The 27,642-nt window shown below is 49.4% G+C and overlaps 1 protein-coding gene across 6 annotated transcripts; it reads left to right on the top strand.

The window, feature by feature from the left end:
- The first annotated feature begins 382 nt into the window (after positions 1-382).
- On the top strand, positions 383-26,856 carry VANGL2 (VANGL planar cell polarity protein 2). Of its 6 annotated transcripts, none has more exons than XR_005082349.2 (10): positions 383-675; positions 14,320-14,580; positions 14,720-14,840; positions 16,691-17,298; positions 18,049-18,185; positions 18,698-18,833; positions 20,898-21,129; positions 21,954-22,034; positions 22,591-22,692; positions 25,579-26,019. XR_005082349.2 is itself a non-coding variant. In XM_037144072.2 (10 exons), the coding sequence occupies exons 2-10, from the start codon at positions 14,510-14,512 to the stop codon at positions 26,369-26,371; spliced, it is 1,446 nt and encodes a 481-aa protein (XP_036999967.1). In that variant the 5' UTR covers positions 383-675; positions 14,320-14,509; the 3' UTR covers positions 26,372-26,856. The 6 variants fall into 6 exon arrangements, 4 of the variants coding, with proteins under 4 accessions (XP_036999967.1, XP_036999968.1, XP_036999969.1 ...); XM_037144072.2 differs by lacking the exon at positions 22,591-22,692 and adding an exon at positions 26,361-26,856 and having other exon boundaries at positions 25,579-25,627; XR_005082348.2 differs by having other exon boundaries at positions 21,954-22,692.
- The last annotated feature ends 786 nt before the right edge of the window (positions 26,857-27,642 follow it).

Genomic DNA, 27,642 nt, shown 5'->3' with positions numbered 1-27,642 from the left:
CCCAGATTCCACTGAATTTAGTGTAGCCGGATCTGGGGCCCTGAAATACTGAACATGGCCATCCCCAGAGATCTCGGGGCTCGCTCTCCGACAGTGGATCGGGGAAAGCAGCTGCAGGAGGGCCTCTGGGCTGAGCCAAGTCGAGGAATTCCCCAGGCCTTCGTTAGGGGCCGGGGTCGCAGTCCCGCCGCCGAGTCCCGGGATCTTTGAGGGCTGCAGGCCTCTGGAGGCGGAGGTTGGAGGAGCGGTGACTCCGGGAAGAGCTGGGCCGCAGACAATGGACACCACGGTGGGAGGGCGGCGACGGCAGGAACAGCCGGGAGGCGGCACCGGGAGCGCGCTCCCCGCCCCCTGCATCCCACGCCTAGTCCCCTCCCCCTCCGCCGCCGGCTCTCGATCTGATTCCCGATCCCTGATTCTTAGATACATGGTTCCGCCATGGGTGCTTGAGCGTCCCCCATTGCCCCCGGCCCCCCTGCCCCCGGGCCTTGAGGGGGCAGAGGCAGCGGCCTGGGACGAAGAGGGGGTGACCAGGCTCGAGCCCCCTCCACACCCGTCTGTCCCCACACCCGGGCTGGGAGCGCGGAGTTCGGAGCTACCCGAGGCGCTGCGGATACAAAGGCGCGGAGCCGACCAAGGCGCCCGTGGAGTCCACTGGGCAGGTCACAGCGGCGGGTGAGTGCTGGGTCGCGGGGTGGAGGGGGGGCAAAGTTTCAAAAAAAAAAAAAAAGAAAGGAAGAGAAAGAAAGAAAAGCAGAAAAGGAGGACAGTCATACAAGGAGCCAGGGGGTGCCCGGTTCGCTAGCGAGGCGGCTTAGGGGGGAAGGGGAGCACGGGGCAACCCCCTTCCGGTCCGCTCCCCCCACTGCAACTTTGGGAGGGGAAGGGGTGCGTGGGGAGGGGCGGAGCAGGGCGTGGAAAGCCCGGAACTTCCCAGGTCCCAGGGTCGGGCGGGGGGCCTTAATGATCCGGGGGGAGCCGGTTAAAGCCAGAGAATGGGAGTGTGTGTTGGAGGTAGGGGGAGAGGCAGTGTTAAGGATGGGGTCTGCAGGTATTGGAAGTGGAGATGCTCAGGGTGCATTCACATCTCTAGAGTGTGGGGAGGGCTGGGGAAGGGATGGTATAGGGTGTAAGGTGGAGTCTGGGGAGCCTGGAGAGTAGAGGGTGTGTGTGTGTGTAGCTCGAGGATGGGGTTAGTGGGCTGGAAACCAGGGCATTGGGTAGCAGGCCCAGGAGACAGGCCCCATCATCCCTCTCCCCATTCCTGTTTACCTGTTTGGGGAGTGATGGGCTCTGCAATATGAGTTTTAAAGGATTGGCGGAGGACCAGTGTGCACTATTCTTTGTTTTCTGTGTCCTGCAGGTGGGTTTGGAGGTGTGTTTTTCTGTGCCTGAGTGTGTGCACCCAGGGAGCCGCTGACCATGGATCTGCTGTGTGTTTGGACATGGATTTACATGTACCTTCTAGGGAAAGCATGTGTGTTTGTGTGTGAAGGAGGGAAAGAGGTGTGTAGGACTGAGGAATGTGGGTGTAAGAGCAGAATGGGGTATACACAAATAGGTGTGTGTGCACCTGTGTACTGGGAAGCAATATGAGTGAATCTGCTCTCTTGTGTGTAACCTTTGTGGATGGGTAAGTACGAGTGTGTGATTGCCTGCTTTAGGTGGTGTGTGTTTTGGGGTTACTTATCTCTTGCTTCTGCAGGCAGATTTTCCTGGCAGAAAGCCTAAAGGGAGGGCTGTCTGGAGGATTCTGAGGCTTCTTGGATGTCCCTGCTTGGGTTCAAGGGTACTGCCTTAAGCATCTCAGACCTATATAGGTGACAGTAAGTGGGCTGTCTGATGAGGGGCCTGTTTTGGGAAGTAGGTTTTTCTAGAAAAGGATGTGTATTGAGAGGAATAGGGAAAAGGGGTTTTGGTTGTAGCCCTAGGGAAATCATGGATTGGAGGAGTCCAGGAAAAGAGTAAGAAGGACCACTGCCCTTTTCCCAGTCATAGGTTGGGTTCTTGTGCTTGCAGAGGCTACAGTCTTGGCTTTCCAACCCAAATTTGCACCACCACCCACCCTCACCCCCCACCCAGGTCGTAGTTATCTTGGAAAGCCATCTTGGAGTTTCTGCTTCAGAACCCATTAACACTGCTTGCCTCCAGGATATAACAGTTCCTGAGGAGTCTTGGAGTTTGAAATGGATGGAGGCAAGAGGAAGGAGCATGCATGCTGGAGGGATGAGACCTGGTGCCCAACAACTTGGGTTTCCCTCCATGGGGTTGAGAAGGTTTCCTGTTTCACTGGCAAGAAGCATGATTGGATGGGGCTCTGGTCTGTGGCAAGGTCTGAGGGTGAGGAGTGAGGGTTGAGCTGCGAGAGGGCAGGTGCCTGAGTTGGGGAAGGGGCAGGTACCCATGTCCCATCATCATGATATTACAATGGGAAGTCATATTGTCTGGGAAGTGAATGTATCTCTTCCAAAAGAAGCAGCAGCCACTTGCTTTCCTCCTCTTTCTTGCCTTTTCTATTTTGGAGGGAAGGGAAGGGGGTGGCCTTCTCTTTTCAAATGCTCACCTCGTTTGCCCATGTCACTCTCTCAGCCATTTTCCTCTTGCTGCCAGAAGTCAGGTCAACATACCCAGTTTTAGGAGCTGAGACTGTGATTGGCCATTAGGGTCTCTGGGGAATTGGATTGGAATGTTAGTGTCCCTAATGGACACAGGTAATTGGAATGTTCCTTCTTTAGTCCTCAGGCTTCCCACCATTTCCTAAGACCGGAGGTAAGAGTGGTGGCAATTAGAAAATGTTGCGTTTGGGGGTAGGGACAGAATAGGAAAAGACTGGATTAAAAAATGCATTATTCCGTCAAATCCAACACCTGTCAGGTGGGTAGGACTCCGGAGGCCAGTGTGTGGTTGCATCTAGGACAGTGTGCTCTGGACTTTTGGCACCTTGCTTGCTCAGTGCATTAATTCATGTGTGTATACTGCTGGGGCGCTCTTCCAAGAAGGAGGAATTGTGGCCAGACAATAGGAAGTGCCATTTCTACAAGTACTTCCAGATTGGACTCTGGCCACATGCACCCCTCCTTCCCCATTGTCTTGCTTCTGCTTCTGTTTCCTCTAATTTTTCAGGGGCAGGCCTCTGTTGTGCCACCTGTCTATGCCTTCTGTTCCTTGGAGGTCTGAGGAAGTGCCCTGTTCCTTGGATGGAGAGCAAGACAGACTTATCTACTCATCTGGTTTCTAAGAGGTCCTTCCAGTTAGAAGAGTTGTGGACTTGGTTAACAGAAGCTTTGGAGGGAAGAGCTCTAGAACTCCCCTCATTTCCTCTGAGTTTTAGGGACTCCAGTTATCTCCCTAGCTCATTCCTCCAACAGCTCCCCACACTGTGAGGTCTAACATAGTTGGTTGGATTTAGGACTTAATAGTGGTGTGACGTTCAGGTTTAAGAACCTCATTTCTCAGCTTGTGTCTTAAGATACCATCCTCCAACTGCAGATAGGGCCTTCCTCAAGGAATTTCAGATCCCCCCAGTGGCCTCCTTCCCTGGGTTCCAGCTGCTCTTTTATTCTGTTTTTGTCATTTCCTAGTTCTGTGACCTCAAAGAAAAGTAGATAACTTTTGAAGCCTCCCCTGTAGAATGGAGTTAAAAATAGGCCCTGCCTCTTAGGTTTATGAGTACTGAATGAAGTCATAAATAGAGAATATATCGCACAGTGCCTGGCACATGGGAAGCACGCAGTAGTAAATGGTAGCATCTGTGGTTTGGGTTCTGCTTGAGGATTGGTATGGAGAGAGTTCTGGGCTGGGGAGGAGAGCTAGGCTTTGGTTTGTTGGGCACTATCTGCCAGGTGTTGTGTGAAGCATGAGGAATGGAGGGGCACATAAGGCAGGCTTTCACAGTGGAGACATGTGTAAACATGTCACTTCACTTAGCCTAATGAGTGCTGTGTGGAGGTGGGTTCCGGAGGCCATCAGAGCATAGAGCAAGAATGCGGGCCCTGGGGTGGGTGTCCAGGAAGGTACACAGAGGAGATGCTTCCTGAGCTGACTGGTATTTTTTTTTTAAGTTGAGATAAAATTTACATAACATAAAGTTAACTATTTAAAGATGAATAGTAGTGTTTAAGTGTTCTGCAACTATGGCCTCTGTCTAAAATCATTTTCAGCACCTCTAAAGGAAACCAGTGCTCAGTGAACAGTTCCTCCCTGTTTCCCACCATCAATCTACATTCTGTTTCTATGGATTTACCTATTCTGGATACTTCATATAAATGGAATTATCCAGTGTGTGATCTTTTGTGTCTGGCTTTCTTTACTAACTGTAGTCTTTTTAAGGTTCATTTAGCAGGTATCAGATTTCCTTCCTTTTAATGGCAGAATTGTATTCCACAGTATGGATTGCTCTCAGCCTCATGTAAAGGATGAGTTAGGCACACAGTGAGGGGACTAAGCAAAGTACTGCAAGGAGAGGCTCAGCCAGATCAGGGGTGTTGGTGAACCATACACAGTGTGGTATTATTGGATCCTGAAGTATGCCTATAACTAAGTCCTATGTGGTTGGTGGGGATGGAGGAAAAAGGAAGAGGAGAGGCTGGGATGTTACTGCCTCTTCTCAGGGTCTGGATGGGATGGAACTTTTAAACTCACTCTTTTCTTGGGCAGCTCCCTCCTGTATGCATTGACCCTCATCTCTTTGGTTTCCCATCTTCCTGTTTTAGTAGGTGTCAACTTCCCTTTTCTCTTAATTGACCTAAAATTTCTCTTCTTACCCTCTCCAGATGCGTAACCTTGTGCTGCTGGGGGGTAGATGTGAGAGACCTGGGAATAAATGCTAACCATGCCTGCTCCCAGTAGCACACACCCCTTCTAAAATTCTGACTTGGTGACCTGACTTGGGTAGTGTTCTGTCATCTTATTTTTTTTTCTGTCATCTTATTTTTGTGATCTGGTGAGCAATGAGGTGCATCAGGGAGAATCTTGCCATCCTTCCCTCTACCCTGCACAGTACAGAGTAGAAGGCAGAGGCCTGCCTTGGGGACAGGTGGTCTTTGGAAGTTAGGTGCTGCTGTGTTCCTCCAATGCCCCTTGCAAGGTTATTAATTACAGATGTGACGGTTGGGAATGGGCTTGGGAGAAGCAGGCTTGAAATCAGCATAGCTGAGGATATCCTGGTAATAAGGGAGGGGCAGTGAGAGAGAGGAGTGGGAAGAAGCTGGAGGCTGGGGTGGGCCAGGAAGCTTGGGGTACCCTTCCCCTGCAATTCCACACAGAGCTGAACTTAGTGCCTGTAGGAGAGTGAGAGGTGTTTCAAGCATAGGCCCTGCTTCACTGTAAGTGCTAGGAGGGAGGGGAAAGAGAGGCTGGGGACCCGGGACCCCCTGGGGAAAGAGGCAGAGAGAGGAAGAGAGGTTTTGGCTGCTCTCTTAGGCAGCACCTGGGTGTAGTCTCAGAGAGAGACTGCCATTTGGGGGCTGGGGCAAACACTGTAGCCAAAGGTGATTCCTCAAATTCTGGGTGCGTTTTTTCTTCTCACAATGAGGCTGTGGGAACAGGAAGGTGAGGGGATTGGCTGTTCATTCTCTAAAGGATGGAACTAACATTTTATTGCGCATCTATTACATGCCTGATTCTGTGATTTTCTATATACATCATTTTGTTGAAAACTCTCAACCTTCTGAAGTAAACACTATAATTTTCATTTTATGGATAAGAAAACTGAAGTTTAGAGAAGGTGAGCAACTCATTTAAGATTACAAAACTCCTAAGAAGCTGTGTGAGGTCTATCTAACTTCATTGCTCTTCTGTTTCCCAAAGTGCTTTTTCCATTTTTCATTACTCTCATTCCATTTAGGTCTGATTTTGCTCATTATGGACTTGAATCTTGAACTTGAATAATTCTCCTGTCTCCTATAAAGCACACTTGGGTCCAGTCACCAGCCTGAGGAGTAGAGAAGTCTACCCCTGACTTGGAGTCTTCTGGAGGAACAAGGTTGTCACAAGGCTGGGCATGGCTACCACCTGGGCAGAAGATCTCCTGGGGCTGGCCTCCTCCTGCTCTCTGCTGGGCCACTGCACACATGGAGCCTCCAGCCACCATAGCCCTTAGGCCTTGTTTGTGATGAGGAGGGGCCTGGCCCTCATTGCCTACAGAGTTTCTCAGCAAACTCCTAACATTGTCCTTCAGACCCTTGCTTTCATCAGAGAGTTCCTGGTTCCTCCACCCTGGTCAGAAGACAGATGGTGAATTTGTGCATGAATCTGGGGAGGGGGACTCTGGCATTTTAGGGTAAGTGGGAGTTCAGGAATAGGTGCTGAGCCTTAGGTATGAATCCATTAATCTAAAAAACAACCAAGTGTGAACAGAGACACTTGGTTTTGTCTTTTTCTTAATCACCTGCTTTACCCAAGAATGGAGGTAGCACATGTAAGGGGTGCAAGATATTGGACTCTTTAGAAAGAGTAAAAAACCTCAGGTGGTGGCTTTGTCAAGATGATGGAAGTTGCTTGGTTTTGGGGCCTTTCACCTGGCTTGGTTTTCCTAGATAAGAATTGGCTAAGGTGGAAGGAGAAGGTTTTCAGAATGGGGAAACTCAGGTGTGCCACCTGCATCCCCAGTCACACTGTGTCTCACACCTGTGGGCCCACCTTCCTGCTCTTCCCATACAAACCAGTCTTCATCGCCAGTGGCCCCACATCACAGCGGCCCCACATCACTGTTGCCTCCATCGATATGCAATTCTGTGGGTGGCTGACTGCCCCTCACAGGTAGTGTCTTTTACCTCCTCCTGCTGTGTGGCAGGGCCTCTTGGGGTTAGTGACAACTGGGGCCTACCAAGTGTCTTATAAAAAGAGAGAGGCATTTTTTGTTTTCTCTGAGGATGAGAGTAGTCTGCACAGGAGGTTGGCCTAATCTTCCTCTGTCTAAGGCAGGGGTAAGGATGGGTACCCTACAAATCCAGCCACTTAAACCTTCCATTGTCTACCTTCTCTTCCTGTAGACAACTTGAAGGTACCCGTTTTTCTTCTTGGCTCTTTCATAGCTTGCCTAGTGGGCATGTACAGGCCAGTTCTTTGTACCCCAGCTGAGGGAGGAAGCAGTTTGGAGCCTGGTGTGTGGGAATTTGAGACCTGCCCATTGATGAAAATTCAACAGGACATCCAGGTATCTAGAAGCCCTGGTTATCTTCTCACTAGCTTAGCCTCCACCTGGGACGTATGCCAGAGGGATTACTCACCCTTCCTATTTCACACTCCTCTCCCTGCCCATGTTTCCTTCCAGATTGACTGGGAAGGCTGTGTGTGTGAGTGTGCACATACTTGTGTGTGCTTGTGTGTGGTGTCCTAGGGGGCAGAAACTTTTGAGATTTGGGGTGGGAGTGGAGGTGCCAGAGAAAGCAGAGCAGGTCTCTACACAACCTGTCCAGCTAGGGTAGGTGGAGCTGGGTGGGACAGGCAGGAGCCCTTCGAGGTTTCAGAGGAGTACTCCTGTGGGCATATGTGTGTGATTCTGTTAAAGTGTGTCTGGAATTGGAGGGGACCCATCCTTACCCTTGCCTTAGACAGAGGGAGAATAAGGAACTTCCTTAAGGTGGAGAGGGCTTGGCTCTGGACTCCCCAACTCCTTTTCAGGTAGAATGCAAGCTCAGGTATCCTGGCCAGGAGCCCGGTCTGTGGGCCCTCTCTTGCTGCTTGCCCTGGGGTCTGGTGGTGAGCAGCTGCTGTGGAGCAGAGACACCTGGGTGACACAAGCACAGCCTCTGCCTTGCTTCTCAGCCCTGTGAGAAGGTTTCTGCCCTCTGCCCTGGGGCTGTAAGGATGGTGAGCTCATGTCTGGGGCTGTTCTGCGAGAGTACCTGGTGAGCAGGGCTGGGGCAGAGCACTGGTGCCAGCTCCTGAGCTTCCTGGTCCAGCTATTTCCTCCCCTGCAGCTCACTGAGATCCAGCTGTTCTCTCTGGTCTTCTGGACAGCACTGACCCCAGGGACACTGGGGCCTTTTTTATGGTATAGGATTGAGGATCCAGAGCCTGGGGCTGGTTCTGGCCTACTCTGTCCCTGAGTTCTTATTGTGGTAGAGAAAACCTAGCAGGGGCCTCAGATGGATGGCTTGTCCATGGCCTGAGGCTGGATGGGAATGAATGAAGGGACATCAGGACCCTTAGTCAGGAGTAGTGGATGGCAGGGGCAGACACCACCTCTTTGAGGAGAAGGAGTTCTTTGGTCTCAGTTGTCTTGGCTTTGCCCTGTCTAGTCTCTGTCCCTTTGTTACTGGTGAGGAGAGGGGGTGGGGTAGGAATTAGTGAATTCTCCTTTGTCCTTCCTTGCCTTACAGTCTTGAGTGCAGAACCAGAAGGAGTCTTGTGAAAGAAATGGGTCTCTGGCACAACTCAAAGTCACAGCGTTCGTGAGGTCTTTCAAACGATGGAAGCCAAAGGAGGACTGCTCAGATGTCCTGACCATGGGCTAGCCACCTTCTTTCTGTGGGCCCCAGCTTTTGCTCTGTAAAACCCAGAGTTGTACTAGCTTAGTGCTGGAGCCTGCTGAGAACTGGGTGGATCAGTTCACTATCTTCTGAAGGACGGGATCAGAGGCGTAGCTGTGGAATGACATGGGGAATAGTCAGGTTTTGGAGCCTTTGTCTTCCATAGGAGCCATTTTAGGGGCTGCCTCCCCCCACCCCAACATTGTACATTTCCACCCCTTCTAGTGTCTGACAGGGTGGCCTGGATTGAGCACACCAATGAGATTCAGGGAGAAACATGGGAAAGAGGAAAAACCAGGGGTCTGAAGAGGGATAGGTATGGCTTGGAGTCTCTGCTGTGCCTCACTCTGGCCTGATGACTTGGCAAGGTGCTTTCTCTCTGGACAGACGTCTATCTCCTGGGACCCTGGCTGGGAGGTTGGGCTCCTGGTGCCACGTAGGAGGGTGGTCATCCAGCACCTGGGGTGTATAGCTCATATTGATGTCATTGGACATTGGGGCTATGGTGGGGGAAGCTTAGGGTGCCCTGGGGCTGGGGTGCCCACATGTTCACACCACCCATGGGTTGCAGTGAGGAAGGGGGTGCAGGGCACATGCAGAGACCCAGGCTCTTGTGTGGAAAGCAGAGATCTTTACTGGGTAAAATCTCATTACTCCAGGAGGGGTCTGAAGAGGTGGTTACCGCCATCCTTCTGCATCCCAGCAGGATCACCCTCCTGTTGTGCCCACCTGAGGAGAGGAAGGCCGCTTATTGAAAGTGGTCCTCTTGCCCTGGCTGGTGTGGCTCAGTGGATTGAGTGCTGGTCTGGGAACCAAAAGGCCGCTGGATGGATTCCTAGTCAGGGCACCTGCCTGGGTTGTGGGCCAGGTCCCCAGTAGGGGGTGTGTGAGACGCAACCACACATGATGTTTCTCTCCCTCTTTCTCCTTCCCTTTCCCTCTCTCTAAATATATATACATGTATAAAAATAAATTAAAAAGTGATCCTGTCAGAGACTGGCTCTATCAGAGGAATACTTTCGGCTTCTTATCCTCTTCCTCCTCTCCAGCTGGAAGTCCACTCTCAAACCAACCCACACACCTCTGCTGCACTGCAGCCATGTGCTTAGTGTGGATGAGAAACAGTCAACACCCTTTTTAGGTACATGTTTGTGTCCTGTCCTCTCCTCTCCCCACCTCTTGTCTGGCTCCCACAGTGCCTTCCCCAGCCCCATCCTCACCTCTGTCCTGCCCCCTTTTCCCACTCCAGACCTGAAGTAGCTGGGACTGGGTGGTGGGGTGGCCCTTCACTAGAGCAGCCGAAGAAAGAGGTGGTAAACTAGCTGCCTGCCCCCTGCTCATCAGTCCTCAGCGCCTGCCCCAAATTGGTGTGCCAGCATCTGTGTCCAAGCCCTCGTTCATCTGAACTGCTCCTCCAAGTGGGGCAATGGGGAAGGGTCTAGCCTTGGTCTGCATTTTGGCTAACACCAACCTCCCCCCTCTCCCCTCCTCCTAGGGCCTTGATTCTTCTGCTTGTTGCCAGGTTCTGAGAATACTTTTTCCAGAGGCCTCCAATTGTTTCCTGAAGAAACATGATCCCAGAGCTCAGACAAAAGCTTGGGCTGCCAGAGGAGAAACCTCATTCTCTCCTGCGTTGTCCCTAACACCACCCCTGCCCTACCCCATCTCCATAACCTTCCTTGCTTCGTATACTGGGTCTGGGTTCTTGGACCTGGCTGCCATCACCTAGGCAACAGGGGGCTTTGGTTTCCATGGTGATCAATGTGGGAGAAGCTGGGTAACCAGGACAAAAGCCCCCCTCATCCCCCCATCCCTCCCCCCAAGCCCCTTGGGATGATACTGAGACACATGCCTTTAATTTTATTTCTGAAAGGCCTTTGGAGGGGAGAAGGGTCTCCTTTTTGTGACAGACTCCCTCCCTCCCTCCCTCCCTCCCTCCCTCTCTCTCTCTCTCTCTGAGACTCCTCTGTGGTCTCCTTTTAACCCCAGATAATCCATGGTTGGTTTGAGCAGAGGACTGAGTGAGGGTGTTTGTGTGCCTTGAGGCTAGGAGCAAGGTGAAAAGTAATGGGACATATTCCCTTTCATAGCCTGCCCCACAAGTCCCACTTCCCTTCATTTCCACTTGTTGATCTCATCCAGTGATCCCTGCCCCCACTGTCTTTCCTGGGAACACTGCCCACCCTGGAGACCCTCCAAACCTCTCATTCTGAGACTGATTATACCAGGGGAACTTCTGCCTTTCTGTTTGTTCACCCACCATCCCTCCTCCCAACCTCTCCAGTGCTGGGATTAGTTTCTGGGGATACTTGAGGGGATAAAAATTGGTCTCTGAAATTGGGTTATTTGGCCCCCTTTTTGGTAGGGGAGGGAGGAGCATGCTTTGGGGCTATTTTGGTATCCTGAGTTGGGTTAGTAGGGGTAGGAGAAGCAGGCCAGGGGAGCAGGGTTTTGGTTGTGTCTTTGAAGTAGCTGGTAGGGCCCTAGGCTGAGCAGCTTAGAACAAAGGGCTGGCGGGGGTGGGGGTAGGGGGGGTGGGGGGGTGGTACTGTCACCCTTGTCTGGTTTGAAATTTATTTGTAGGGGAAACACAGTGGCATAAGTTTCCCTCTGGGTGTGTTTGAAGTGGTGGTGTTGGTAAGAGGGGTGTGTGTGTGTGTCTGTCTGTGTATGACTTTTTTATTTAGTCACACTAACACCAGGATTTATTTATACTACCTCTTTCCTAAGTCTCAGAGGAAGTGTCTAGGGATTGGAGTATGAGGGATCCTGGAGCCAGAGCATATTAATTGCTTACCTAATTACTAGCTGAGCAGTTTATGAAAGCCCTTCTTTCACCCCCAGGATCCTCACAGCAACTCCACCAAGTGTGTATCATTATTTTTCCAGTTTTGCTGATGAGACTACTGGACTACAAAGCACAGAGAAGTAACTTGCCCATGGTCACAGAGCTAGTCAGTGGGAGAGCTAGGTTTTGAATACATATCCTTGGGTGCAAATCCCAGGTTCTTATTGCTGATGGCTGTGTCAGATGTGAATACTTGGCTGTGGCTGAGGAATGGAAAGTCTAGGTTCTGGTGTCTCTCCCAATCCAATGGCAGTCCTTTCCCCCTTAATGTCCCCACTGCTATGGGTCTGTCACCCACTTGCTCTCTTTGAACCTCCTGGTGAAATTCAGTTTTTAGGAGGAGGACTGGAGAGAACAGTCTGAGCCATAGGAAGAGAGATGTAAAGGAGATGTCTAAACTACGTGGTGGGGAAAAAGTGGGTTTACAGTGGTTTGTATGGAAAATAGTACAATAATTATTAAATAATAATATGAGAATAAACTCTGTTTCATGTACTCACAATCGTAATCCTATTTTTGGTCCACCCTGTATATTGAAGACTAAACCAGTGGAATGGGTTCTTAGGAGGCAGGTTCCCAAAATGGAAACTGCACACAGAGTGACCAACAAGGACCCTACTTGTGGCAAAGGTGTTCAGAGAGGGCTGTGGTTGGGGCAAGGTGTTATGTCTCTGTCACACACTTGCTGTGACATGGGGATATAACAAACATCACTAGACCATGGAGTGCCTCCAGATAATTTGGTTAGGAGAATAAATGAATGGACTTAGCATTGATTTCATCCCCCTGCATTCATTGCCATTTCCCTGAGAGTCAGAGCCATATTTGTTTACTACATGGGTGTCAGTTCCTTGCTCTGTGCCCACGGGCAGGTGAGTGGTGGATACTGTTATACTTCTTATTTGCAAGTTGCCGATGGTTTAGTTTCATTGGGGAAAAGTTAACAACTAAGCAAAGCAAACTCATTTTAGTTTTTAACGTAATCGACCTCTCAGCAGCACTTGACCTGGCTGATCTCATTCCCACTTTGACAAGCTCTGAGTCCTTGGCTGCATGAGAGCCCACTCCTCCAGGCTAACCTTCTCAGCCCTTTGCCTGCTCCTTTTACTCTGGACACATTTATATATTGGGGTTCTCAGGGACCTCTTATTTAATTCCCTAGGTGATTCCATTCATTCTCATGACCTTGCATCTCCAGCTACTAAGTCCAGCTCCTCTGGCACCAGTTGTCTACTCAAATGCCTCTAAAGTCATGAGCTCAGCATGCTGGAAATGGAAATCGTCATCTTTCCTCTCAGACTTGCTTCCTCCACAGTCTTCCCTACTTTATAATGGCACTGCCATCAACTCATTCACTCAGGCCAGAGGTCTCAGCCCTCTGCTTCTCCCCAACCACTCCTCATTAGGTCCTGTGGATCCTATCACCACCGTTTTTTCTCAAATACGACTTTCTTACTTCCTTTGCTGCTCTGTCCCATTCAGGACTGCACGACAGCAGTAGCTTCCTTACCGATATCCCTATTTCTACTTTTCCCTCTTTCCATTCCACGTCTGCATAGCTGAAGTCCTATGTAGCCTTTCCATTTCTTAAAATAAAAGCTGAGCTTTCCCCGGGGCCCACGGATCCTGTGATAACCTGACTTCTTCAGCTCCCACTTCCACTGTCCTCTCCCTTCCTCAGCTCCACTGGTCCTTTAAGGTTCTTAAAATACACTGAGCTTGTCCCTGCCTTTCGCCTTTCCATGTGTGGGTCTCTGCTCTTTGGGCTTCTCTTCCAGTTTGTGTAGTGAACTCCTGATCTCCTTTAAGCCGTAGATGTCATTTTATCAGAAGGACTTTTCCAGAGCCAACCAGTTTAAAGTAGCCCCTACTCCCTAGATTTGGCTCTGATAGTTTCCTGGTCTTCCCCTTTCATCAGTTGTATGGTTAGTCATGTATGTGTACCTGCTTACTTGCTCGGAGTATAGTTGCCCCGCTAGATTGCTAACTCAGAGCCTGTTTCACTACCGGATACCCAGGGCACACAGTTCATAGTAGGTGCCCAAGAAACAGTTGATGACTCAATGAGTGAAGATCAAACAGAAATACTCAGTGCATGATGATGGTTGGTGGAGTCAGAGGGGAAGATAGACTATTGGATGCTAGAGTAGGTGTGGGGGGTGGACTTCTGAGAAGGGCTAAGGGCCAGCTCTGAAGAATGAGAAGAATTTGGGTGAGAGTTGGGGAGGAGGTGGGAGGGAGAGGCCATTTTCTCTACAGAATTAGAATGTAAAAGTATAGATGAAAGATGCTGCCCCTCAGCACACAAATAGCCAGATAAACTACAGTCTTGCTCATTTCAGGGTGTTAGGCATTTGGAGAATGGTTTCTACTTTCCTTCTCACCCTATCCCCACTACTTGCCATCCCTCACCCTGCCCCCTAATACATACATGCACAAACACACACACTCAGCTGACCTACCTGGCTAGTAACTATGGATGTGTTTGACGTAGATGCTGGGGAGATAGTGCCAAGAGAACAGTTATAGGCAGCCCCCTGCAGGCACACTCAGAAGCTGTGAAGTGGGGGTGGGACATGACCGCAGGGTGAAGGTGAGGCCTGGGAGAGCTTCCTGCTGTCTGGGGTCTCCATTTGTACACACTGTCAACCTGGCCTGCACTGCACTCTCTGAGCCTCAGTTTCCCTGGCTAAGAATAGGAAAGAAAGCATTGCTCTGATTCTTTCCTCCAGTGTCGAGTCACTCTGGGAGGCCTTTGCTGTCATCCTTCCACACTGAGCTCTTGGCACAGTTTCAGGGGCTCCCTTCCCAGGATGCAGGGCTGGAGGAAGTGGACCCCTTGGATAGAGAAAGAACTTGGATGTAATAGTCTCAGGCAGTGGCTGGGCTCCCCTGTTTGCTGAAGCTTCCATTCGGGAATGGTTTTCCTTTGTACTGATTCCCCCCTCTCGTCCCCAGGAGCTCAGCTACCCCTAACCAGCTGCTTTCTCTCCCTAGGGGCGTTGCTTGATTTTCTCTGAGAGAAGCCCACCTGTCCAGCAAAATAGAGTCCCTCAGGGTGACGGTTGATTTCCTGAAGGTGCCCCTCGGCCTGAAGAAGCCGGTGCTGAAGGAGGTGGCTGTGAGGCCCCCGCAAAGGCCTCAGCCTGTGGCCCTGGAGCGCTATAAGGCACGGCGTTCAGACGCCATGGACACTGAATCCCAGTATTCGGGCTATTCTTACAAATCGGGCCACTCCCGCAGCTCCCGAAAGCACAGGTGACACAGGTGGCAGAGGGAGGTTGGGAGTGCTCCAGAGGTGGGTACATGTGGGGGAAGTGGGGTGGGTGTGGCTTCTGAGAAGACCCAGGTTCTCCTGTTGACTTTCTGTGCCTGTTCCCCTGGCCTCCTGCTGCAGGGACCGACGGGACCGACACCGCTCTAAGAGCCGAGATGGGAATCGTGGGGATAAATCGGTGACAATCCAGGCTCCAGGGGAGCCCCTGCTGGACAATGAGTCCACTCGAGGGGATGAGCGGGTGAGCATCAGGGGGATGAGGTGCAGAGAGGGGGATGGTCTGGGAGGCTGTTCCAGATCTGAAAGAGCCTGTTGTATCTGTCCCAGGGTCAGACCCTACTTCAAGAGAATTCAGGGAATTTCAGTTGAAATCTTCTTGGGAGCAACAGCCACTTTCATCCCCATCTTCAGAGGGGTGGGGGTGATTTAGGCTGTGTAGTGGGAATTCCCTGGTTCCTCTGACCAATGCTGGTCAGTCAGGCTCCTGGTAAGCTAGGTTAGGAGGGCTGGTGCTATGCGAGGCCTGGGGATAAGGGCAACCCTGATTTTTCTTGAAGCCATAAGGCAAGGGCACTGTGGTACCCTCTGGTGTCAGCCTGTAGAATAGCATTGCTTGGGTGTTGGGTAAAGGGGTAAATGATGTGTGGGAGGAGTCATTGGAGAAAGGGGAGGGAGGAGAAGTGAGGCTGAGAGATGGAGAGGGGGCTGGAAGAGAGTTCTCCAGGACAGTAATGCACCTGCTTTAACCTCTGTTGCCCACTGTGTTCGCCTGGTAGGGAGATTTGTAGGCAGAACACAGTGCTAAAAATAGGGCAGAGCCAAGATACGAGACGACCCTAGGTTGCCCATGTCTCGTCCCTCCTCTATTTTCTCAGGAGCATCTTAGGGGACTGGAGACTCCCAGCTATTTTTTCCTCACAAGAACCCCTTGTGAGGAAACCCCTTGTGACTAATGTTGGGAATTCCTGGTCTTGGGGACAGATCAGTACCCAAGAAAAGTGTTTGTTTTCCCTTTTTTGCAATCCTGTCTTCTCCCTGCAACTTGGCCTCCTGAGTTTTTAAAGTGACCCCAAGATGTGATAGGTTCACTTGCTGTTGGGAGGCATGGCCAAGCCTTCATCATTGGAAAGGGTAGGTGATATATCCAGGGTCATACTAGACTGAGGAGTAGACCCTATTCTTTGAGCTGAAACTGGTCAGTGCCTCCACTTTCTGTCTTCAGATTAGACTCTTGTGTTTGGGAGAGAAGCTTCCTCAACCTCCTACTCCTGGACTCTGCCAGGCAGTTGCCAACATGCCTCATCCCATGACTCAGTCCTGTAACCTGAATCCCCAGGGTGTAGGGTATGACTCCATATCCCCAGAATATGGACACAGGAGTGAAGAGCATGGATGCTGATGGCCATTGGTGGTCTTGTGGCTCCTCTGTGGGATGGTATCTAGCCTCTTTAGAGAAATAGCTTTAGAGGACCATACTCAGAAGGGCATCTGTGGACCTCAGCCTGTCCACCCCTTGCCTTCAGGAATAGGCAGCCCCTGTGCTGTGGGCATATAGATGGCCCAGCAGAGCTGGCTGGGCAGACCACAGAGCCAGAGTGGTGCTAGTCTGCACCATGTCTCCCACACTCTGCAGTAATCACTCACCTTCCCCCCTCTGTTCCCCTTAGTGTCCCCCTTTTCTTCACTGTGCTGCTTTTGCCACATTACTCCCTTCGTCAGAAACCTCCAGTGGCTCTCAGTGCCTGGAGAATAGGTGTTTCTTGCTTACCCTAGTATTGTAGGTCTTCTATCTGCTTTGCCTGATTAGTGTTACCTTAAGTCCCAGTCATGGCCTGAGCATCTCCCTCAGCATCTTTCTCGTACCCTCTGCTCTGAGGGTCATCTGTGCATGTGCAGGGTTTTTTTGTTGTTGTTATTCTCACTGATATAAAGATCCTCAGTGTCCAAATTTCAGATGGTCAGGCTTGGACACATTGGAGCTCAGGCTGTTCATTGATGGCTTCATACCAGCTGATTGCCCTCGTATCTTTCTGTTCTCTTCTCTCATGCCCCTTGTCCTTTCTCCTGTTCTCCTCACCCTCATTGCTGTAGGATGACAACTGGGGGGAAACGACCACGGTAGTAACAGGTACTTCAGAACACAGCATCTCCCATGATGACCTCACCCGAATCACCAAGGACATGGAGGACAGTGTCCCATTGGACTGCTCCCGTCACCTGGGGGTGGCTGCTGGTACCACGCTGGCGCTGCTCTCCTTCCTCACACCATTGGCTTTCTTGCTGCTGCCTCCTCTGCTGTGGCGGGAGGAGTTGGAGCCCTGTGGGACAGCCTGCGAAGGCCTCTTCATCTCTGTGGCCTTCAAGCTTCTTATCTTGCTGCTGGGCAGCTGGGCCCTGTTCTTCCGCCGTCCCAAGGTCTCACTGCCCCGCGTCTTCGTGCTGCGTGCCCTGCTCATGGTGCTCGTCTTCCTGCTTGTTGTCTCCTACTGGCTCTTCTACGGTGTGCGCATCCTGGATGCCCGGGAACGCAGCTACCAGGGTGTGGTGCAGTTTGCTGTTTCGCTGGTGGATGCCCTGCTCTTTGTACACTACCTGGCAGTGGTCCTGCTGGAGTTGCGCCAACTGCAGCCTCAGTTCACACTCAAGGTTGTACGCTCCACTGATGGAGCCAGCCGCTTCTACAACGTGGGCCATCTCAGGTATGACCACCTGGGGCAGACAGGCATGGGAAGGAGGCTGGGGTTCCACAAGGCAAGGGGTGCAACGGTGGGGCTGGAAATGATGGGCAAGGAGGGCCATGTGGGAAGGAGTTCCCAGCAGTGTTTGCTGCTTGATGCCCAGGGTCTGGTTTGGCACGATGTGGTAGTAGTGAGCAAATGAACAGTTAGAGATCTTAGAGGGGGAGTGGCTAAAGAGGTGCAAGTTGTGGCACAAACAGGCTTTTGGGAAATCACTTTTCTATTTCTTTCTTGGAGGCACAGCCTCTTGTGAGCACAGGATGAGTGGTCACTGAGATGAGCTGGCCAGAGGGGGGACCCCCAGAGTAAAAAATGATAAGGAGAGCCCTTCAGCTCTGCCCCCACACCTATACTTGTGAGCAGGATGCTCCCATATTATACATACCATACAGAATATCAGTAGCACTTTCTGTTCCTATAGGGAATCGTGGGAGGAAATCTTGAAAGGAATTAGTGACCCTTGGCTAGGGACCCAGGTCCAATGCCCTTTTTCCGCTGGGCTATGGCATGGCAGGGAAAGACTAGGAGGCCTAGCCCTGGGAAAGGCTTGGGAGCCTGGTAAGTAGACCTCAGGCTTTGAGCCAGGCTTCTTGGAAGCAGCTTGTCCCTGTCCTGTGTCCTTCCCTGCCCTGCCGACCTGCCCTGATGTATCCCTTTTCCTGTGTTCCTTGCCTGTCCCTCCTCCCTCCCCCTTCTGCGTCTCCCCCACAGCATCCAGCGAGTGGCAGTGTGGATCCTGGAGAAGTATTACCATGACTTCCCTGTCTACAACCCCGCCCTTCTCAACCTGCCCAAGTCCGTGCTGGCCAAGAAAGTGTCTGGCTTCAAGGTGTATTCCCTCGGAGAGGGTGAGCGGCCCTGCTCCTCAGCCCTCCTGGTCTCTTCCCAAGGAGGATTCCAAATTACTTCCTCCCCGTTTTTCTCGTACCCTCCTATCCTTGCTTTCTCCTTTCCTCAGCCCTTGTTCCAGCATCTTCTGTCCTGTCCTTTCCCTTGACTCCAGGTGGTTGGTCTTAGGTGCTGATCTTACCTGCTGTCCCATTTTTCCGTGGTGTATCCTTCCAGTCTGGCTCCTCTCCATCTGCTCATCAGCCCTGGTCCCAAGCCCTCGGCTCTCTGAGCTCCAGAACTTCTTGCACTGGCGAGAAACATGTGCAGAGCTTCTGCCCTCCAGTGCCACCTTACCGTTTTTTGTGGGTCTCTCCCAGCCGTGGTCACGAGGGTTGGGAACAGGAGATATTGCTGGGGGTGGGCATAGCTTCCTCAGGACGTGTCAGATTGCTGTCTCCAGACTTCCTGGAGTGAGAACCAAGGCCATGCTCCAACGTGCCCAACCCCTCTCTCCCCTGCTCCTGTGCAGAAAACAGCACCAGCAACTCCACAGGCCAGTCCCGGGCTGTGATTGCTGCAGCAGCCCGGAGGCGGGACAACAGCCACAATGAGTACTACTACGAGGAGGCAGAGCATGAGCGGAGGGTGCGCAAGCGGAGGGCCAGGTGGGTTCCTGGAGGGTGGTGGGTGTGGATAGGGTCAGGAGAGGAAAACCATCTGGTTTTTGTAATGGTTGGCAATAGATGGATGAGCGAGCACTGTTAAGGGTGGGTGCATGTATTCATGTTCTGTTGCTGCCAAAACAAGTCACAGTCCCTGTGTCAGGTGGGGTTTACCAGACCTCCATTGAGGTCATAGGGGCTGAAATTTGAGCCTGGGTTGTTTTCCAGGCTCACTGGTTGCTGGCAGAACCTTGTCACCTGGCTCTGTAGGCACTTCACAACATGTGATTGGCTTTTTTCTTGAGGCCAGCAGGAACAGGTCTCTGACTTCTGCCATCAGCCGGGGAAAACTGCTTTGAAAGGGCTCACATGGTTAAGATCAGGCCCACCATGACAATCCCGTATTTTAAAGTCTACTGATTTGGTACTTTAATTATATCCTGAAAATGTACCATGGTTATTGAATCATCAGGGAGTGGGAACCTGGCAGAGGTGGATGGAGGCATCTTTGAATTTTGCCTACCACAGTGGGCCAGTGACCCAGTGAAAAGATGTGAGTCTTCCCTGCAGTAGCAGGGACTGAAGCTGACGAGACCTAACAGCAGATCTTGAAGTCTTGCTCGGCACATGGTACATTTTTACCTGCAAAAAATGAAGGTTGAGTGCCATGTCTTGGTAAACTCTTAAAGGCTGTCCTCACTGCTTCCTTTTTTCTATACACATTATTATGCAAATTTAAGTAGAGCCTGAAGAACCTTCCTTGGTGCCTACTGCTGCTGGTCCCACATGGGTCTGTCAGAATTTCCAAGGGGAGGAGCAGAAGGTCTCAGGTCCCTCCTCTCATGTGGATATCCAGGTCTCAAAGGCGGAGGGTAGCCTGTCCTTCCACAAGCCTGGTGTCTTCAGCAGTAGATCAAAGATCACCAACCTCATCTGCAACATTCCAACATGTTCCCAGTTGTCTTAGAAGTGGCTCTCTTGGGAAGGAAACCAGAGATGTCCCCTGCTCTCTTACTTTCCATCCTGGTCTTCAGATTTTCTGCGTGACCATTCTTGGCCTATAGGAACCCTTTCCTTCCTGTTACCTGTGTTACAAGCAGAAGAAAACTTTTTTTCCCTTGGTGCTCCTGAGACAACAGGATCATTTGAAAAAGAACTTTACTGAGAAGCTTAGGTGAAGCAAAAGAATAAACAGGGAGACTGTTGATGTGCACAGATGCACACATTCACGTAACCCAGAATCCCTTTCTAAGCTAGTTGAAGGGCTTCTGAATACTGGTGTTGGTTTGTGTGTCTTTATGCTTTTGATGTAAATTGGCTTATTTTTTCTCTTTCCCCCTTAACACTGTGTTTCTGAGATTCACTGATGTTGCCTACACATCCAGCTTGTTGCATCCTATCTCTGCAGAGTAGTTCATGGAATTTTTACAAATCTTAACCAGTGTTTGGATTATAATCATCTTCCTGGTTTTTTACATTTTATTAGATAAGTAGTATCTTGTTAACATCATAAATATTTTTCAAATTACTAGTAAGTGACTTATTCATATATTTCTAGCCTTTTAGGTCTCTTGTGAATTGTTTGTTCATCTTTTTTGCCCATTTTTCTGTAGTGTTTTTGCCTTTTTTCATCTTGATTTCTAGCAAATTCCTTGCATTCTGCCCCAGCCCCAACAGATGTTCATTAGTGCTGCCCATGCTGTTGTGGTTGAATAGAAATGTCATTTTGATGTGGTTGTATCTATTCATTCCCCCCCATGAAATGTGTTTTGAGTGACTTATTTAGGAAGGCTTTTCTTAGGGTTTGCTGGTCTTTTCCATAACACAGTTCCTAGTTGTCTCTCTGGGTTCGACACTAGAGTGTCCTCTCTGAGTCCCTGGGCTGGGCTGGTTCACTGAGCTCTACAGCTGTTTCCTGTCCCCACTGAGGGAAATGCTCCTACCCTCTCCCAGTACTTCTTCAAGAGCACAAAGGCCTGACCTTATTCTTGCTACTAGAGGGCTGGAGCTTGGGGGGAGGGGAAGATGAGAGGTATGTGTCTGGTCCAGATCCCTCCTGTCCCCCAGGCTTGTGGTGGCAGTGGAGGAGGCCTTCACTCACATTAAGCGGCTGCAGGAAGAGGAGCAGAAGAACCCCAGGGAGGTGATGGACCCCCGGGAGGCAGCCCAGGCCATCTTTGCATCCATGGCTCGTGCCATGCAGAAGTACCTCCGGACCACCAAGCAGCAGCCTTACCACACCATGGAGAGCATCCTGCAGCACCTGGAGTTTTGCATTACACATGACATGACACCTAAGGTAGGGCTGTTCCACCTTCAGCATCCTTCCTCTTTCTCTAATTCTGGCCCTTTTTTTTCCACTTCTCTTTTCCCATATTCTCTCACTTCTTTTCTTATTCTCCATCTCTTGCTCTCTTTCAGTCTCTCTTTCTCATGTCTATCTCCTTATAGTCTCTTCTTGCATTTCTACTCCATCCTTCCCATCTCTGTATGGGGTAAAGTTCTTAGCGGTTAGAAGGGGGAGCTTTGGGACCATTTTGAGAATGGCAAGAACTATTTCTCATTTGTAGAAGAGCTCTGGAATTTCCAGATCCAAAATCCCATTTACCCCTTCACCTCCACCAGGTCTTTTTTGTTCTATTTGAGCCATTACCCATCTCTCAACTCTACTGTCCACTTTCTGGACTTGTTTCCCCTGAGCCATCCTTGGTGTGAATGAATGACTAAAGATGTTGCATTTGAATCATGACACTTCTAACTTTCTGCTGGTGTAGACCTGCTTGTCGCTAATCATGCCACCTGAATGGAGAGGAAGGAGGAATGTGGGAGAGCTTGCCCAGGTCATCCCATGGTACAGGGGAAAGAGCAGAGGATGAGGATGTCAGGACAGCCGAGTTCCAGTCCTGACCCTGTTGAGCCATATTGCCTCTGTGGGTTCCCACTTATAAAGCAAGGGTCTGAAGCAGATCATCTCAGGCTTCTTCCCGCTCTGACATTCTAATAAGATCATATGTACAGTGAGCTGGGGGCATGTTGGTTGTCTTTGGAAGCTGTGCCCCCAGGGGATGCAGGAGGGAGGGTGGGTGGAAGAGCTTCTAACACAACTCCTTCTCCCCTCGGCAGGCCTTCCTAGAGCGGTACCTGGAGGCCGGACCCACCATCCAGTACCACAAGGAACGCTGGCTGGCCAAACAGTGGACACTGGTGAGCGAGGAGCCGGTGACCAATGGGCTTAAGGATGGCATTATTTTCCTTTTAAAGCGCCAGGACTTTAGCCTGGTGGTCAGCACCAGGAAGGTTCCCTTCTTTAAACTCTCTGAGGAGTTTGTGGACCCCAAGTCCCACAAGTTTGTTATGAGGCTGCAGTCTGAGACCTCAGTGTGACTATGTAACAGCAGTGGGAGGCTGGGTGGTGGGGGAGCTCATAGGGCGATGGGGAGGGCTTGGTGCTCAGGCTCAGCCCCCTTCCTGCAGCTCTTACCCATCTTACCCTCTTTTTTTTTTTTTTTACTTGAATTAACTTACCCGTACTCTGTCTCTTCCTCATTCACCTCATTGGAACCTGGAGAAACCATCTTGCTGCCAGCAGTACCTGGGAAATCCGTCTCCTCTGCCCTCACTTTTGTATCTTTCCAGGCCCTATAGGAACCACTGCTTCTCTCCCTCTCCTCTCCGTGGATGATGGTCTTTTTTTGAAAGTGCACAGGGCTTTCCTGAGCCCCCACTCTCAAACCCAGGTTCTTGTGGCTGTTCTCTCTAGCGGCTCCTGACAGGCTGTCTCTGGAGGACACAAACATGACTCCAGAGAACCGCAGTGCCAAATTCTCCAGGGCAGCAGTTTCCTGAAACCTCCAGACAGCAGGTGATTCACCCCTTTCGCAACTCACTCCACCTGTAACAGACCCTGAATTCTTGAGTCAAGGATATATGCCTGTGTCTTCCCACACAGCCCCAGAGTTAGGGGTCCCTTGTCAGGGTTATTTGCTCCTAGTCATTAGAGCCTCCCACACCAGCCACACATACTCAGAGCAAGGGAATATCTCTTCTTTACTCTGAAATCTCCACCTTTTGTTTTTGACTTGTATGGTCATGTGTGACCATGGGTAAACTGAGGCAGAAACTGTCTGTGACCTCCTTTCTTCCTATGGTTCTCTCCTAGGCAGCCCTTGAGGGAAGGGTAGGAGAGGACCCCCCCCCCCCCCCCGAACATCACTGATCCTTGCCCTCTGAACCTCCCCTCCACCTTCATTCCCACCTTAGTGCGGCAGGTTCCTCTTTCCAGGGAAGGATGGCATGTAGACTCCTGTACAGAATTAGTGGCTTGTGGACCCCAACCCAACACCAGTGGTCTTAGGCAAACATTTTTCTTTCTTTCATAGCTACCCCCAGTCTTGCTGTCTCTGTTCAGCTCTAGAGACCTGATGCCTCATCTCTTTTTTAGGGGGAGGCAGCAGCTCCTCTTCATCCCCTGCCTTAAGTCCACCTCTTTTTCTCAGGGGTCTTTTTTCCTTGGCTGCCAGGGTCCCTTCCTCTTCTCTCTCTGCCTGGTTCTCTGGGCTCTGGTCTCCCTCTGTGTTGAGGTGAAGGACCAGGATTGCTGCCTTTTGTGGGTACTTAGCCCTTTACTCCATTTACCTTTAATAGTCTTTTCACTCAATCTGAATTCTTGAGAATTTCCATCTCATTTTGAGCAAAATGAGATGGAAATTAACTGGCCCTCTTAAAACATGTATTTAGTGTAAATCTGAGCCTTTAAATCATGTAGTTTTAGCCAAGGGGAATAGAACTAGGAAGTATCCAGATACCTCCATCCAGGATCCATATAGTGGATCATTCTAGTGACTGGGCTGGTACATACCCAGGGTCTGTCCTCTAATAACTCATGATGCTCCTGGTAGGTCCATCTTTTCCCTGGAAAGCTCATTGGTTGTTGCCTTGTAGAGTGTACCCTAGATTAAGATCCCCACTGATGTCTCAGCAGGGAGGCTTCCTCTCTGTGTTGTGGCATTCCTGGGCTTGGTGGACCCTAGTGATGGGCATTTCTCCTGCTGTTCTTTCTGAAAAAGCACATTTGTCCACCCACCACTTACTAGAGAAGGGCTCTTCAGCCAGTGCTTACCTTACTCCCAGAGGGTTGGTTTTCGGGGCTGACTTAGGCAGGGCCTGGAGGTCTGCCTCAGCCAGGAGCTGTGGGTTTTGGATAGACCTGAGGGAAATACATCCTTTCCTGGAGGTACTGGGAAGGTATCTTTTCTTTAGAGACCTGGTTTGGGAAGAGACCCTCTGGGTCACATTTCTAAATACCTCACTATCCTGGAAAATAGGGCCTGGATGGTGATTGGGGTCATTGCCTTTGTGGGCAGGAATGGGATATGGTATGGTTTAAGGACTGAGTTGGAAACTATTTGGGATCTTTGTTGCTGCCCTAGGTTAGGGGCACAGGAGTATTTATTTTGAGAACCTGCCATGTTTTTAATCACTGTGATGTTTTCATTCCTTTTTCCTAAAAGAATCTCCCTTCCCCACCCCACCCCCCTCCCACCAACTCTAAGCACTAAGGGCCATGACTAAGAATGGGGTCTTTTGGTCCTTTGCATCAGAACTGTGGTATCTTTGTTTTCTTTGATTATTATTATTATTTTTTTTTAAATGTTGGGATGAATTGTCAAGTGTATGGCTATGTTTGTCCTTTGCTTCTCCTGTATGGAAGGTTGTCTTCATGCTGTGACCTGCTGTGGGACATGCAGCTGACTCAGTCCCTCTGAGCAGTGTCCTTCACTTTGCCTGTTCCATCATTCTCCAGATTTTCTCATTCTTCCCTGTGGGGTGCCCACCTATTGCCACAGCCCCTCACTCCTACCCTTTTCCCTGTCATTGTAGGGGATACTGTGGCTGTGTGGCCAGGTCTTTCCCACGTTCTCTTTCTCTCTCTGACTGTGTGGCACCCTAGTGCAGCCCCACTAGGTTTTTCTTTTCATCACTTTGGAACACTCACCCTCCATTCCTTTTTACCAGGACACTGTGCCTCAGTCCTACACCTACCTCGCCACTCTGTGGCTGTCCCCATTGGTCCCTTTCTGTAATCTACTCTTTGTACTGTGTTTATTCTTGCTTATTTCCCTTTTGTCTCTTATATTCTTCCCCCTGCATTTCAGCCCTAATTTCTCACTTCCCCACCCCCACCTGGTTATTCCTGTTGTAAACCCTGCGAGGAGACATTGGGATCCCTGATCTTTTCATATCAAACATCTGTTTCCCATAGTTTGTGCTTCACTGTTGGGCCCAGATGAGTTCTCCAACCCTCTGTAGTGTCTGTCAGTCTGTCTTCTCATTTTTCTGTCCTCTCCACGGGCAGCATCTGCTGATGGACTTGGTCCTGGTGTGTGTTTGTTGTGATTTGTTCTCTGTGTGCGAAAGGAAGAGGGCTTTTTGAGTCTCTTCCAAGTGAGATTGTAAATGTAGAATTTTCTACTGTTGGATTTAGACATTTTTCTTTTCTTTTTTTTGGGGGGGGAGGGGTGGTTTACAGAACTGAGACCTTGTGCATGCGTGTAGAAAATTGTAAAATGTAAATTTCTCTTTAATATATAAAAAGCTTGTTTTTATAGTTTGCAGTGAATCTAAACATTATGGCAATTTTAGGGATTTTTTCTTAAACATAGGAACTAAAACTGTACAAACTTTTTTTAATATAAATAAAGACATTTGACTTTTGCGGGGCATTTTCTTGTTTTTCTTTTTTTTGCAGGAGTGGGAGCAGAGGGTCTTGCAAGAGTGGATATGTGTGCTCCTTGATAGTGAGTAGGTGGGCCAGGAGGGGGCAGTGTGAGTGTATCATTGCTCCATTGTCTTTCAGACGTAGGAGCAGGAAATTATTCTGGGAGGAGACAGATGTGGGAACTGAGGATTCACTCAGCCTTGGGGTGTGGGGGTAAGGGATTGTCAGCGTAAGGAGGAAAGAAAGATCCATAAGAATTTCAGAAACTTCTTTGATTTTAGTCAATAGTGACAGCTCATCACATTTCATTAAGAAAATGACCTGAAGTAGCTCTGGCTGGAGTAGCTCTGGGTTGCAGGCCAGGTCCCTGGTAGGGGCACCCACATGAGAGGCAACCACACTTTGATATTTCTCTCCCTCTCTTACTCCCTTCCTCTCTAAAAGTAAGTAAATAAATTGTTTTAAAAATTACCTGAAGTATATGTCTAATTTCATAATATCTTATTTCTATCATGTAGAAATATGTAGATCTTTCTACAAATAAACTAACAAATAAAACTAACAAATAAAAAGTAAAAATATGTAGATCATTTCATTATGCTGTATACCTTAAAGTTATACAGTGCTCTATGGCAAAGGTATCACAATAAAACAGAAAGAAAAGTCAACTAAAAAGCAAAACTAAACTAAAACCAGGCGTAACCTTACTTAGTGCTAGACATAGGTCTAGTAATAAAAGTGATAGCATAGGCACTTGTGATTCAGAAAACAAAAGTGAAATTGTATGCTGTTTTTCCTGGGTCCTTTAAAAGTGTGTCACTGATGAGCTTGGAAATATGGTAAAGAGGGGCCCACTGAAGAGGAAGAGGAGAATCTGGTGGCCTATCAACACTTTTGACAGCTGAAAATTTGCTTGAGTGGACTTCACTATGTCAAGAGATACATGGTTTAACTTAGTTGTGATTTTCACACCTTTTAGGTTCCTCTTAAAGCTACTTTCTGATATGTGAATGTGTGATTTTAGAGTGAGGTTGAGAGGGTTAGTTTTTACAATAAAGAACTGTTATTGAAGGGTATAAGTTTTCCATTATGAGGTGAATAAGCATATTCAGGTTAAAATACTGTTGTCTACTTGAAATTTGCTAAGATTGTAGCCCTTGAGTGTGTTCACCAAATGTATGCAAAGGTAACTGTGAGATGATGGATCTGTAAACCTGACTGTGCTAATTATATCACAAAGTATAATATGCCAAGTCTTTATGTATACTTTAAATATATAACATTTTCTTGGTCAATTATACTTCAATAAAGCTGGAAAAAGTACTTACCTGTTGTCAAAGGATTGCTTGTTTTTTGCCTGTTTACTCATTACATCTTAACATGGTACCACTAGCCTCAGGATGAAATCTTGTTAACAAGGAAGCAGGGAAAGCCATCCCTGAAGGTTTTATTTTTAAGGATTGGTCCGCAGTGCAGTACTTCTGGTTGGGAGTGTGCTGAGGAATTTGACACCAGGGAACCTGTGTCCTGGGATTGAGTGTCTAGGTGGTTTTTATTCTATTATGATGTAGGTCCCCAATATAGGGCTTCCCAAACCTTAATTGTGCCATATAGCAAGTATGAAAATCACTTGAAGATCTTATAAAAATGCAGGTTTTGATTCAACAGGTCTGCCGTAGGATCTGAGATTCAGCATTTTAACAAATTTCCAAGTGTCTTAGCTTTGGTTGCCTAAAAAAAATACCACAGACTCGTGGCTTAAATAACAGAAATGTATTTTCTCACAGTTGTTAAGGCTGAAAGTCTTAAGATCAGGGTGCTAGCAGGTTGGGTTCCTGTGAGAACCCTCTTCCTGTCTTGCAGACAACAGCCTTCTTCCTGTATCATCACATAGCAGAGGGAGCAAGAGTTTTGGTTTCTTTTCTTCTTATAGGAGGTCTGCACCCTCATGACCTCATCTAAACCTAATTGCCTCTCAAATCTCCACTCCAAAATCATCACACTGGGAGTTAGGACTTTAACATGAGTTTGGGGGGGACACATTCAGTGCACAGTACTAGGTGCTGCTGCTGCTTCTGTTCTCTGAGTAGTAAG

Source organism: Artibeus jamaicensis, unplaced genomic scaffold (genome assembly GCF_021234435.1).
Source record: "Artibeus jamaicensis isolate MK-2021 breed Jamaican fruit bat unplaced genomic scaffold, CSHL_Jam_final contig_475, whole genome shotgun sequence".
Taxonomy (NCBI): Eukaryota; Metazoa; Chordata; class Mammalia; order Chiroptera; family Phyllostomidae; genus Artibeus; species Artibeus jamaicensis.
This window is presented reverse-complemented; position numbering and strand designations above follow the sequence as displayed.

What these genes read in the sequence shown, in the direction of transcription:
- VANGL2 (XM_037144070.2), top strand. Translation starts at nt 14,510, where the DNA reads ATGGACACTGAATCCCAGTATTCGGGCTATTCTTACAAATCGGGCCAC. An exon ending in GGTGTATTCCCTCGGAGAGG is followed by an intron (nt 18,186 to 18,697) that starts GTGAGCGGCCCT and finishes GCTCCTGTGCAG; the next exon opens with AAAACAGCACCAGCAACTCC. An exon ending in CACATGACATGACACCTAAG is followed by an intron (nt 21,130 to 21,953) that starts GTAGGGCTGTTC and finishes TCCCCTCGGCAG; the next exon opens with GCCTTCCTAGAGCGGTACCT.